At 34.6% G+C, this 14,660-nt stretch overlaps 1 protein-coding gene across 7 annotated transcripts in view; it reads left to right on the top strand.

Moving 5' to 3' along the window:
- NAV3 (neuron navigator 3) overlaps positions 1–14,660 on the top strand; it is a 775,925-nt gene that overhangs the window by 554,462 nt on the left and 206,803 nt on the right. For all 7 annotated transcript variants that reach the window (XM_070507275.1, XM_070507277.1, XM_070507276.1 and 4 more), the window contains 2 exons: positions 8,401–8,473; positions 11,475–11,658. In XM_070507275.1, coding sequence (XP_070363376.1) covers positions 8,401–8,473; positions 11,475–11,658 — 257 coding nt within the window. The remainder of the gene's footprint in view (positions 1–8,400; positions 8,474–11,474; positions 11,659–14,660) is intronic.

Raw genomic sequence — 14,660 nt, 5'->3', positions numbered from 1 at the left:
AACAAGACAAGGATGCCCACTCTCATCACTCTTATTCAACATAGTACTGGAGGTTTTTGCCAGAGAAATTAAGCAAGAAAAAGAAATAAAAAGAATCCAAATAAGCACTGAAGAAGTGAAATTCTTGTGTATGCAGATGACATGATCTTATATATAGAAAACCCTAAAAAATCCATTGGAAACCTATTAGAAATAATCAACAACTACAGCAAGATTGCAGGGTACAAAGTCAACTTACAAGATTCAGGTGCATTTCTATACTCTAATAACAAACAGAAAGAGAACTCAAGAACACAATCCCTTTCACAATTGCAATAAAAAGAATAAAATATCTTGGAATAAGTTTAACCAAGGAAGTGAAAGACCTATACAATGAAAACTGCAAGACTTTCCTGAAAGAAATTGATGACAACGTAAAGAAATGGAAAGACATTCCATGCAGAATTGGAAGAATAAACGTAGTTACAATGTCCATACTACCTAAAGCAATCTACAGATTCAATGGAATCCCAATCAGAATCCCAGTGACATTCTTCATGGACATAGAACAAAGAATCCTAAAATTCATATGGGGCAACAAAAGATCCCAAACTGCTAAAGCAATCCTGAGAAAAAAGAACAAAACTGGAGGCATCACAGTCCCTGAATTCTAAATATACTACAAAGCTATAGTAATCAAAACAACATGGTATTGATAACAAAAAACACACACACAGATCAATGGAACAGAATTGAAATCCCAGAAATGAAACACACATCTACGGACAGCTAATCTTTGGCAAAGGAGCTAAGAACATACAATGGAGAAAGGAAAGTCTTTTCAATAAATGGTATTGGGAAAAGTGGACAGCCACATACAAAAGATTGAAAGTAGACCCTTCTCTTACACCATTCACAAAAATAAACTCAAAATGGATCAAAGACTTGAAGGTAAGACCTGAAACCATAAAACTTCTAGAGGGAAATATAGGCTCTTTGACCTCAGTCTTACAAGGATCTTTTGGGACATCGTGTCTTCTCAGACAAGGGAACCAAAAGAAAAAGTAAACAAGTTTGACTCCATCGACTAAAGAGCTTCTACAAGTCAAAGGAAACCAGGATTGAAACGAGAAGACAACCCACCAACTGGGGAAAAATGTTTGCAAATCATATATCCAACAAAGGGTTAATATCCATAATATGTAAAGAACTCACATAACTAAACAACAAAAAGTCAAACAACCTGATCAAAAAACGGGCAGAGGATATGAACAAACATTCCTCCAAAAAAGATATACAGATGGCCAATAGGCACATGAAAAGATGCTCAGCATCGCTGATCATAAAGGAAATGCAAATAAAAACTATGCTAAGATATCACTTTATACCCATTAGAATGGCTATAATAACCAAAGCAAAAATAACAAATATTGAAGAGATTGTGGAGAAAAGGGAACCCTCATACACTGCTGGTGGGAAAGCAGACTGGTTCAGCCACAATGGAAAACAGTATGGAGATTTCTCAAAAAACTAAAAATAAAAATGCAATATGACCCAGCTATCCCACTACTGGGTATCTCTCCAAAGAACTTGAAATCAGCAATTCAAAGAGACTTATGCACCCCTATGTTATTGCAGTGTTATTCACTATAGCTGAGACGAAGAAGCAACCTAAGTGCCCAGGAACTGATGACTGGATAAGAAAGATATGGTGTATATATATGCAATGGAATACTACTCAGCCATAAAAAATGACAAAATCATCCCATTCACAGCAACATGGATGGACCTTGAGGGTATTATGTTAAGTGGAATAAGCCAGATAGAGAAAGACAAACACTGTATGATTTCACTCATATGTGGAAGATAAACACACAGACAAAGAGAAATATTTAGTGGTTACCCAGGGGTAGAGGGGATGTGGGGTGGGTACAAAGGGTGAAGGGGAAAAGCTATAAGGTGATTGACAAATAATAATATACAACTGCAGTTTCACAATTTTTTAATCTATCATGTCATAACCTCAATAGAAAAAACAGTTTGGGAAGCAGGTTTAATGCAAAATAGATAATTCTCAGAAAAGTTGCTATAATACCAAAAGCAAAAGAGGCTATGATGCCATTTTAAATCATTACCACCCTCTATTAATATTAAAGACTGTTTATTACCATAGCCACTTTTTTGTTTCTTGAGTTTATTGAGTTGGTACTATGTGCAGAGCATTGTACTAAGTGCTTCCATGTGCAGTTTCACTGGGTCCTCTACGTAATGACATAGAATATCTGGTTCTCATCTCATTATTTAGATTTAAAGAGTCAGACAAGATAATCTCTATGGGCTCCACAGTCATGGAAATTATTTTAAATTATTTATTTCTATCAATCCTAACATATAATGGCAACAAATTCCCTAAACACAATTTCAATATTTATATCTACGTGTTTACTGATCAGCTCAGAATTTGACTGACTGTTGTACATTTCTATTTCTCACTAGTTTGCCTATTATCAACAAGTTTTAGTTTCTTAATGCCATTGCCATCTTCTCTCTCCTAGAATAACAATAGTTGTTTCCTTAACCTCACAAAAGCAAAAGACCAGAAACTGAATTTTTGGGTGAATGCTGACAGAGCTTATACCTGATGCTCTGTGTTATTTTATAAATTCATCCATCTAGTCAAGAAAAATGCATTAAGCTTCTGCTTTGTGCCGGGCATGATATGAAGTGCTGGGGATAGAAGGGAGGATGTGAGATATGAGGTGCCTGTTCCCTCCCATGGAGGTGAGCGTGGTGAGCATCAGAGAGGAGAAGCTGAGGATGGCACAGATGAGAAGTTGGCATGGCAGGTAGATACTCAGTAGATACACTGAATTTGATTATTAATAGTATTTTAAATTATCACTTGATTTTTTCTTTTTTCATTTGAATGCTTTAGGCATAAAAACATTATTTTATCCTTGCACTAGTTCATTCATTTCCTCAGCATTTGTTTATAGATTGCCTAAGGTGCCCTTCTAGACGTGGGGAGAGAACAATGGGCAAAGTAGAAAAGAATCCTCATGGAGCTTACATTCTGCTGGTCAAATATGAGAAATATATATGTATGTGTGTGTGTCCGTGTATATATACATTTTAATATATGCTTGTGTATGTATATATAGATTTCTTTATCTTTTTCTTTTCTCTTTTTTTGCCGAGGAAGATTCTCCATGCCAATCTTCCTCTATTTTTTTAGTTTCTGGGCCACCAGCACAGCATGGTTGCTATCAGAGCAGTATGGGTCCGCACCTGGGAACTGAACCCAAGCTGCTGAAGTGGAGTGCACTGAACTTAACCACTAGGCCACTGGGTTTGGCCCTATATATATTTCTGTATATTTATAGAGAGAGAGAGAGAGGGGGCAGAGAGAGAGAATACCTTTAATGAACTGATCCATTTAATCCTAAAAATCTAATAGTCGAGTCTTAGTTCTCATCCTTCTTACCAGCAGCTTCTGTTGGAACTCCTCTCTCCCTTGGCATTAATATACTTTCTTCACGTTGTTTTCTGTACCCTACACTCTCCTGATTTTCCTCACACTTCACTGCATGCTTTTGTTCAGTATCCTCTGCGGGTTCGTCCCCTTCTTTCCAATAATAGTCTCCTAGGGCTCAATGTTCTTTCCCCTTCTCTTTGATAGCCGCACACCCTTGGTGATTTAATCTAGCCTCATGGTTTTAATTACCATCTGTATGAGGATGACCCTCAAATTTAGATCTCTGCTCCTAGCCTCTCAGTTGAACCCCAGCTTGTGTGCCCAAATGCCTATTTGTCCATTTGGATGTCTAACAGACTAGACAACATGTCCAAAAGTTAACTCCTTCTTTCTATCCATGGCTTTTTTCCATCATAACGGATAGAGATTTCATCCATTTAGTTACTGAGACCAAAAAACTTGGAGTCCTCCTTGATTCATCTCTTTCTCTTATATGCGTAACTTCCCATTAGATTTCTTCAAAATATATGCAGAATCTGATCATTTCTCATCACCTTCACTGCCACCATTGTCTGAAACACCGTCACCTTAATCTCTTGCAACAGCCACCTAACAGCTTTCTAGCCTTGTATGCCTGGAGTCTGTGCTCAATAAAACAAGAGACTGATATTTTATTTTTATTTTTAGTTGTAGTAAAACATATATAGAAGAGTGTAAAGTAATCTAGTAGAAATTGAGGTAAAACCAACAGCAAGTGTATAAAGTACTCCAGTTTTAAGTATATAGCTGATTGATTTTTTAATATGTATACACCTGTGTAATCACTACTCAGCTCAAAACAAAGCACACCTGCAACGTATGTGTTCCCCCTCGTGCCCCTTTCTAGACTATACCCCTCCAAAGTTCATCACTATTCTACTTGCTGTTTTCATTGTTTAGTTTTGATGATCTTGAATTTCGTATAAATTGGGCATCACAAAATATATACTCTTCCGTTGGCTTCTTGAGCTCATCTATATGTGAGACTTTCTCAGGAGATTAGTCGCTTAATCTGTAAAGAGGAGGGTGGACTGAGATTAGGAGCTAAAATTTGAAAATATACTGATGTCCAACCTGAATCCACAGAGTTTGCAGTTCTTATTGTCTGGGGTCAGACAGAGGGAAGTAGTATATTCTAAAAGATCCCAAAGAGAATCTAACACGTAGCCTTTGGATCAAAGGGTCTTCCTCCTCTCCCCCCCCCATACTCATTTTGTCCTTGAGTACAGGGACCAATTGGCTACCGCTCCTTCTTTCCTCCATTCTTCACCAAGTATGCACTGAGCATCTGTCAGATACCAAACACTGTGCCAGGTTGTTGAGACTGCATGAGTCAACAAAACACAGTTCCTATCTTCCAGGGGCTTAAAATCTCAATAAACCCATAGCTTCATAAAATCAAAAGTATACCTGAATAAATAAGTAAATAAATATAACTATGACAGCTCGACAAACATCTTTATATGCCCATAAACCAAGTAGAGGGAGTGAGGAGAGAGAGATCGAGAAAAGATTAACTTTACCAAATAACTTAGTAATTCTGAAACGTTTTTTAAATTTGGTCAAATTATTGCTTATGAAGGGTTGACTCAAATTTCAAATCAGTTGCTTTACTTTTCAAAATGAATTTGTGTCTAGACAAATTAAAGGGCACTGAAAAGAAGAGGTAAAATAATTCTTCTCCAGATATTAGACATAGGGACACAATTTGTAAACATATCCAAAGGAATAACTGTGTCATCTTATATATTTATATATATAAAATAGTATTTTGAACATTTTTGTGTGTGTTAGTTAACTGATTTACTTACATCCTTCCAGAGAACTTGCTTCTGAGGATAATTTTTCACTTTTTCCTTAGCTATTAAATATAGTTACCCCTCCAAAAAGAGACACTGTAGACAGGGCAACACACTACTCTTCTTTATGGCAGTGTTTGTCAAATTGTGGATTTCTATATCCCTTAATGGATCCCGAGATCCATCTAGTGGATTTTAACCAACATTTAAATAGATTAAACAGAAGACAATATAATGTAGTACAAAGCATCACAATGACTTCAATTTAGTAAGAGTAAATATTGTTCCACGAAACTGTTTTTTCCATTATATTTATGCAAGTATACATTGGGCTGTGCTATTGAATGTATTTCTTGCTATGGCTATGAGGCACAGTCAAAATTTTAGAAAATAGTTTGTTAGGGTACATGAAGTTTTTCTAATTAAAATTTGACCCAAATTATTAGGTATTGAAATACAATTTGAATTTTGATAGTTTATTTGGTGTATGGTTTAAGTAATATTGAGAAAAAATAAAACTGGCTTTAATCAGTTGAATCAATTTGATGGCAAATCACTTTTATCTGTTTATAATTATCAAAAAAGTTTAGAGTTTTAGTTCAAAAAACAATTGTGTTTTAATATGGCAAAAAAACACACCTAAAACAGTTTTTACAGAGCTATTTAACTGGAAAATGTTTAAGGGCAACCTATTTTTTTTCAAAAAGCAGGAATTCTGAGAAACTAATCTCTAGAATTTATTGAAATAAAAATAATCATTATCAAAAACATATTGTTATATAATTTAAAAGTACTCTCAAATTATTTTAAAGTATTCCTCTGATGAGGAAGCTAATCATATAAATGACATTTAAAATTTCTCAAAGCAATTTTCTTTCATTATAACTTTTTTGCTGTGTAAACAATGTAACATAGTACCAACAACCAAGATTCAATTTATAATTGGACTTTGGAATTAAGTACAGAAAGGATATTATTTTCTTAAGTTATGTTTATTATGCTGTTACACTGTTGGAAAATTAATTTTGACCAATAAACAAATATTGTTGAACAAATAAATATATTTTAATAAACTAGCCTTTAAGAGTCATATTGGAAATTTTATATTCAAGTACTTCTGTTGCTATTGCTTTAACTACTGTAGTATAACGGGAAACTGAATTAACTATGTCAGATTGTTGGCGCTCATAGTGAATTACTGTAAAGGAATAATACAAAGCTTTGGATGCTCCTGATAAATAGATATAAAAGGAATGCAGAGTATATTTTCAAGTTTATGGTGCATGTTGAGAGAGAGTTGTTTGTCTGTAACACCCAATCTGGATGTCAGTTTATTTTTTATATGGTAGCCAAAAAATCTATCTTACAAACTTAATTACAGATACTATTTATTAACTTTTTCTTAGTCTTCCAATAAACTGATATTTTTATGTATAATAAAAGTAGCTAAAAGCAATAATAGCCTATTAGCATTTTGCAGTAAATTATATGTTTGGGCTCAAAATCTTCTTGCTTTTTGTAAAAGGCATATGATTATAAAAGTGATAATATCAGGACTATGATAGCAAACATTTTAAAATATTCAATTCTCTGTCTTAATATTAGGTGACAGTAATTGTTTGGCATTTCCTTTTTAATTTTTTTAATGAACCTGAAAAAAATAATTTTAAAATATCACTTTGGGTAGACAGAGTAGAAATACAATTTGCCCAATTTTTTCTTCTCTTTCCTCCTTCTTTCCTTCCTTATATAATTTTATTTCCTAGTAGCAAAGTGAAATGTGAAGAAAGGAAAGTATTTGAAGTCTATTTCAGCACCATAGCCTTATTGGATATTCAGATATTGATGGGCAGAACAAGAATATTCATTTGGTCTTATGTGCAGCATCTTCAACTCTTGTTATTTTTTCAGTAGAATAATTTCAGCAAAACTGACTTTGTAATGAATCAATATAAAAATCATTTTTTTTTCTCAAAGCAAATATGTATACCTTGGCTGCCATCATTTTTAAGCAAAGAACATCCCATTGGATATTATTACTTAAACTAAATTTTGCACAAAATTACATTTAAAATGAAATGTAAGTAGTTGTCTATTTTATAAGGACAGATTCTGGAATCTATTTTTTCTTTTTCTTTTCTTTAAGAGACATTTGACCTTACTATGAAGCTAAGCTAGAGAGGACATTGGCAGAACTTTGTATGTCCTCATGCATAGCTTTTGATGAGAATTTAAGAAGACAGAAGCCAATCCCTTGCCAAGTATTAACTTTAAATCTTTTATTTACTTTAGAATTTCAAGATCTATGGAATACCAAAAAAACCCAGGGAGATGATTCACAAAGAACTGGAACTTCCTAGTTTCCTACACTCTTTAAAAAAGTCTTAGCTGTTTAACTTTGCTATGTAACGCCATGACCAATATTGAGATCAACCTGTGAAATAACATAAATCAGTCATTTGGTTTTTTGCTTCTCACCCTAAATGGTTACAAGCTGGTTATCATGCTGAAACTATTTAAAAGCCATGGCATAATTCTTTTAAATTACAAAGGCAATACCTATACTAAATCAGAGGATTATGCAATTTTAGAAATACAAATGCGACTTTTAAAATAAAGACTGGTTATGGTTTATGATGAAAATATGTTTCATCTCTTTCATATTGTATCAACTCTTTCTCTATCTTTTTTATCTTTTGGCAACTTACCAAATGTTACTGCATGAATCTTAATTCCCCACATCCTAACATCCTGAGACTCCCACAGGCAACAGTCTCCTGATGTGTGGACACTTTCCTTGAGACTTATTTATGAAGCACAAAATCCAGTTTTACGTTACGTAGGTGGGTTGCTACTTTGTAAGAATGCCATTCTTGATCAGGCCTTTATGAATTGTTAGTAAGAACCAAAGTAGACAATGAAAGCTTTATATTCATTTTGCAATTAGTCAAAATAATTCTAGTTAAACTCTGGTAAAGATCTCTAGTATGAAATGAATGTAAAGTATTCATTCTTTCTTTATCTCTCTCTCTCTGGTTTCATTCTAGCTCATTTATTTATTTAAAAATAACCCTCTAAGTTGCTTTTTCACTGCTTTTCATGTTACAGATTGAAAATGTTGATGTCTGCCTTAGTTTTCTAGCAGCCAGAGGAGTAAATGTTCAAGGTTTATCTGCTGAAGGTAAGAAAAAGCACACTTGTCACAAATGGCATCCATGTTTGTAAAAGATTATTCATAATGGAAGAAATGTAAAGTGGGATTACATAGTTCCTTAATACAATAAAGGAGATCAGTAAAGTTTACAAAGTAATAGAAACATAAATGCAGTACTTATTAATGTATGCGTTAGTTATTTAGATATGTTCCATATTTTGCAAAAACTGTTCTTGTCATGGCTGAGTGTGTGTGAGGGGGATAGATTAACAAAGCATCTTTATGTTATTAGCAGTGTAGAGCATTTTTAGAGTCTTAAGTACATGGCTGGATAGAAGGATAATACATAGACATACACAAAAGGTAAAAATGGTATAATTAATGCTCAAATATTATTTTACCAATAACGTTTCTATGATATGATCAAGTTGGTAGTCTTAGTCTAAATATTTGGTAAGTTTAAATAAGTCATCATGAGCTTTAAATGACTAACATCACAATATTAGTAACTGTTATATATAAAAGCCTTAAAATAATTAAAGGTTCAAAAGGTTATCACTAAACTTGAAGTATAGAAAAGTGGAAAACGACTGAACTAGTTCTGTCATTTTCTTTTTTCTGGATCTTTTTCTTCCACATATATTCTTAGAAAACCTTTCCAAAGTTTTCAAGTACTGTTAACAAAAAACAATTGCTTAAGTTATGAAATAGCAAGTCCTTGGAGACCTGAATCAAATGTAATTAAATTAGAATATTAATTGTGTATATAAAAATTCTGTTAGATGCTATTAAACATTTTGACGATTGAGGTTGGTTAATGTTTCTACCACAGTTAGTTTGCTCTGAAAAGCCTTTTTCCTCATAGGTACTAGAAATACTAGACAATTCTAAGTTTTAAAAATTTTGCTGTCATTGGAAAAAGAGGAATTCTGTGGCTTCTGAAATATTATGAACATTTATTAGAATTATTTAGTTTTTCCAATTTTTCTTCTAGATTTGAATTTTATTTTAAATTTCTGTTATCCTTTATTTGCTATGATGTGTAACATTAAATTAAACATTTAATAGACAAAAATCTCAGGTTTAAACCTAGCTGATGGTTATGTTACTTAGAATAAAATTTGGTGAAATTCTCCCAGATAATATTTTACTTTCTTTGTGGTTAAAAGCAGGCTAGAAATGCTACTATTTGTTCATTTTATGTCTCTTCCTTCTCACGTGACATCCCTTATCAACATAAACCATTGATTTTTATTTATTTCTAAAAATATGTGATGCTCAAAATTGATTTTCTAAATTAATTAAACATGCATAGCTGTAAAACAAGAAATTGTTAAAAACTCTTCGAATAAGATCAGTCAGGTTTAAAAGGGGAAACTAGTACTTTCTCACTGTAGTTTCATGTCGATCAAGCCAACTCTTCTATATTATGGCTACTGTGAGGAAGGTTTGGGAGGAAAAAAAGAACATCTCGGAGCCCCGTTGTATATGAATAATTCCATCGCATGGTTTGTGTGACATTATAGACCGTCAGAGGGCAGGAAATTGAAATAGTTTACTAATGTTCCTAAACTCCACAAAGGACACATAAAACCTTGACCTCACAAGAGGATGTATTTGATTGCTAATAGCAAGTTTTGTTTAAAATATGACTACAGGTCGCATAGCCTTATTTCAAGCTTTACTTCCATCTCTTTTAAAAAAATTTTTTTTTATATTAAAGATTGGCACCTGGGCTAACAACTGTTGCCAATCTTCCTTTTTTTTTTTTCTGCTTTATCTCCCCATCCCTGCCCCCCCCCAAAACATTTGTATATCTTAGTTGCAGGTCCTTCTAGTTGTAGGATGTGGGACGCCCCCTCAACGTGGCCTGACGCGTGGTGCCATGTCCGCGTCCAGGATACGAACCCTGGGCTGCCGCAGCGGAGCGCGCAAGCTTAACCACTCGGCCATGGAGCCGGCCCCTTAATTTTTAAATTATAACTACAGGAGAAAAATCTAGGCTCCTGTTGTAGACTACTTTGTGCATTTAATTTTTTATTCAATATTAGAAAAACTTACACAGGAGCCCCACGTGTTAAAACTCAGATTTCTACTCATATTTATTCAATTATGTTACCTGAAGTCATGAGTAAGCTGGTCTTTATTATTTATTAATATGTAATGTGAATTAAAAATAAAATAATTGGAGCATTAAAAATGGATACACATGATGTAGTGGGCTTTTTGGAGGATATATATATATATATACATTTTTTTTTTTTGAGGAAGATTAGCCCAGAGCTAACTGCTGCCAGTCCTCCTCTTTTTGCTGAGGAAGACTGGCCCTGAGCTAAAGTTCGTGCCCATCTTCCTCTACTTTATATGTAGGATGCCTACCACAGCATGGTGTGCCAAGCAGTGCCATGTCCCCACCCGGATCCAAACTGGTGAACCCCGGGTCGCCGAGAGGCAGAACGTGCAAACTTAACCGCTGCGCCACCTGGCCGGCCCACATTTTATTTTCAAATAAATTGGTTGGTGGGTGATATAGAAGGAATGTTGACTGCTATAAATCCAGTGACTATTATGAGGTACACTCACGGCATCAATACTTATTATGCAGGACGACCAACATTTAAGTGGCTTTCTTTCTCCGCTTCATAACCATCACTGTCTTGGTAACAGCTGTGTGTATTTGTGAGGGAAGCAGAGTGTTATCAAATAATTAGCACGAGACAGATTGAACATCCATTTCTAAGAAGAAGCTAACTCTAAAAATCTGTAGTTCAGGGTCAGCAAAGAGCATCCCATGAGTAAGTTTTGTTCTGCTGACCCTCCATCCCTTCACTTTCTCCCTGAATTTTCCAAGCTATGTGTAAATGTTAGCATGTTCCAGAAAATCAAGTTTGTTTGAATCTGTGACTGAGAGAATCAAGTTGTGTTTCTATCTTCATAGATTTAGTCTAAGAGAATTGCATCTAGAATTTCATTTGTAAAAAAAAATCATTTTATATGATACTGTTTTTATATTTTCCATTTGATACAGAAATAAGAAATGGAAACTTAAAAGCCATTCTAGGGCTGTTTTTCAGTCTGTCTCGCTACAAGCAGCAGCAACACCATCAACAGCAGTATTACCAGTCCTTGGTGGAACTGCAACAGCGGGTGACTCACGCCTCCCCTCAGGCAGACGCCAGTCAGGCCAAAACCCAGCAAGATATGCAGTCCAGGTAAGGAGAGGAATCAGGGTATGTACTTGAAGTTCATTTGTTTAGGTACCACTCGTTTTTAGCAAATTGTTTTTTGTGAGTTTGAAAAACATATTTATGTAGTTGTGTCAATGTGATGGGGTTATTTGACTAATGTGATAGAAGTTAAAACCACTTTTCTTTTGGCTGGATGAGCAACATTTATCACTTTTTAGGGGAAATATCTGTGTTTGTTTTCTAAAAATGCTTGTGGTTTGCATCAAAGTGTGTGCAATGTCTTTCTTGTTAGTCACGTGGCACGGGTACTTCCTTCTGCAAATTACTTTATTATTTAGAATGCGCTGCTAAGCCTAGTCTCCAGTTGTGCAGTTATCTGTTGTGGATGCTTTTGATTGATTAAATTGTTAAATCTTTCAAAAATGGCAAGCCTGTTAAACATAGGAGTTTGAGTGTTTGGGAACATACGTTTTTCGAAGTGAGACTCTGTGTGTGTGTGTGTGTTTATATACACACATGTATATATTTGTCTGACTTGAGTCTGTGGCGCATGTAGACACAGCCTGGGGTGAGTGCTGACAGATCAGGTCAGCTTCCTTATCTTTTCCATTACTGCTTTTTTCCAATTTGAAGTTATAGCAGTCTGGGTTCAACCAGAGAAGCAGAACCAGTAAGAGATACATATTAAGAGATTTATTGTGAAGAATTGGTTTATGTGATCGTGGGGACTGTTTATCAGGTCTGAAATCCCAACGACGGCCCAGCACAAAGGACAGGCTGAAACTCTCAGCGTGAGCCAAACCTGCTATATATAGGTAGAATTTCCTCCTCTCAAGGAAGCTTCAATCCTGCTCTGCAGGAGTTTCTAGTGCTGAATCAGGTCCACCAGATTATCTAGGATGATCTTCCTTATTTAAAGTCAGCTGCTGTGGATTTTCAGCGCATCCACAGTATATTTTCACAGCAACACCTAGATTAGTGTTTGAATAAGTGGGACTGAACAAGCCTGGGCAAGTTGCCACATCAAAAATGACCACAGGGGCCGGCCCCATGGGCTAGTGGTTAAGTTCACGCGCTCTGCTTCGGTCGCTCTGGGGGTTTCGCTGCTCCGGATCCTAGGCGCGGACATGGCACTGTTCATCAGGCCACGTTGAGGCGGTGTCCCACATGCCACAACTAGAAGGACCCACAACTAAAGTATACAACTATGTACTAGGAGGATTCGGGGAGAAAAAGAAAAACAAAATGACCACAGAATGAAATGAAGTTAACAGGTTTCATGCAAACTGCTCATTTGTTCCTGATCAATGAGCAGGCTATCAGGTAGTCAGCTCTATGGCATAAATAGCTATTGTTTTTTTAAGGAAGGAGAATGTCCGATATGGAAATACTCTTCATCATCTTTAAAAATATATACACATATCAAACATAAATATTTAACTTTTTCCGTCTCAGAAGCCGAGACTGAAACATAATAATAATCATTTTACCTTGAGTTTGTTTTTGGGAATTAGTATTGACTTAAAAAGCTAAAATTCTGAAATACGCTCACAAACTACCCTCTACTTAATGTCAAATATTCAGTGATTCAAATATCCCCTTCTCTTTCACCTGTCAACCAGCCCTCACTTCATAATAAGCAATATTTCTTTCTCTATATAACCATGCAAACTCTATTCTCTTTTGTGGATTTTTTTCATTAGTCGATTATTAAATCAATAAAGAAAAATCATAGTTTTACCAAAGAATATGGAGTATACTACAAAGTATTACTACAAAATGGAGTAATAAGATCTATTTCTCATTACTCAGTGATACAGATATACTTCTGTTTTTTAAACTTGTCTTGGCTTTTTGTGATGTCGAGTGAAATGTGCAGGAATCAAAGTGGAAAAAAAAATTCTCAACAGTGTAAGTTCTTTGGATTTCCTTAAGAATAGGGAGAAAAGAAGAAATATTTATTTTTTATCATTATTTTTAGGGGGATGGTTGGTAGAAAGAGATCTAGATTTTGAAAACTGCCAGAAATAATATTTCCTACAGTTTGGTTTAAGCCATTTGAGTGGAAAAGAAGCAAGAATAGTAGCAGAAAAAATATAGGAAGTAAAGTAGTATTGTATGAAGCATGTTGACTCTGGAAGTGATGTGGAATTTCATTTGTCTTTCCTTTACCTACTCTATTTCTGTATCTGCCATGTGGAATTTCTTGCCCAGAATTTCTCAGTGGTTCTGACTCTTCTGGGGAGATTTTTTTTTTCTGTTCTTGCTGGATATGCATGGCTGTTATGAAAGTGTATTATATTTTAAAATATAGACCCATATGTAATAAGCATCGTAATTTTATACCATTTTGGGGAGAATGGTCTTATTTTTCTCATTGAAATGTTATGAAAAGTAGTCTTTTCACCAATGTCCTTTAGGACTGAAATAGATTCTTAAATAATTCTTCTTCTGATAAATTGGAGTTAATTACTTTTTGGGTTGATAATAAATTTAATAAATGTTGAGTACTTGCTGTACTAAATGCAGTATTAAGACCCTGATATAGAGGAGCTCAAAGTCTGAATTTTAATAAAATTTATTGTATGTTTTGGAGAATACATTTCATACATTAATATTTATTTTCATTTTTATATATTTGATATAGTGAAATAGTCTATGAATTAGAATTTCTATGGACTTATGTAATAATAGTCAGTGTATTTAAGCCCTTTTCAAAAGCCCATAGTTATTATACAGAGAAAAAGAATATAGTGTCTATGTAGTAGAACCAAGATGGTTAATGCAGGAAAAGAATTCCAGTGACAGATTTTTCTTCATTTGCTTGAGATGTGAGTCATAAATCATGACTTATGAAGCCTTTCTATTGATTCCAAAGCTCTTCCCAAGTAAATAGCTTAAGTGACCGGTTCCTATATTATTCTGGATATTTAGCCAGAAAATGTTCCTATATTTTTCTCTGTAGACTAATAAAAAAATTTAGGGCACATTGTTCCATTTCAATGAGACTCTTTTTTGTTTTGTTT

Source organism: Equus asinus, chromosome 4 (assembly GCF_041296235.1).
Source record: "Equus asinus isolate D_3611 breed Donkey chromosome 4, EquAss-T2T_v2, whole genome shotgun sequence".
NCBI classification, from domain to species: Eukaryota; Metazoa; Chordata; class Mammalia; order Perissodactyla; family Equidae; genus Equus; species Equus asinus.
This window is presented reverse-complemented; position numbering and strand designations above follow the sequence as displayed.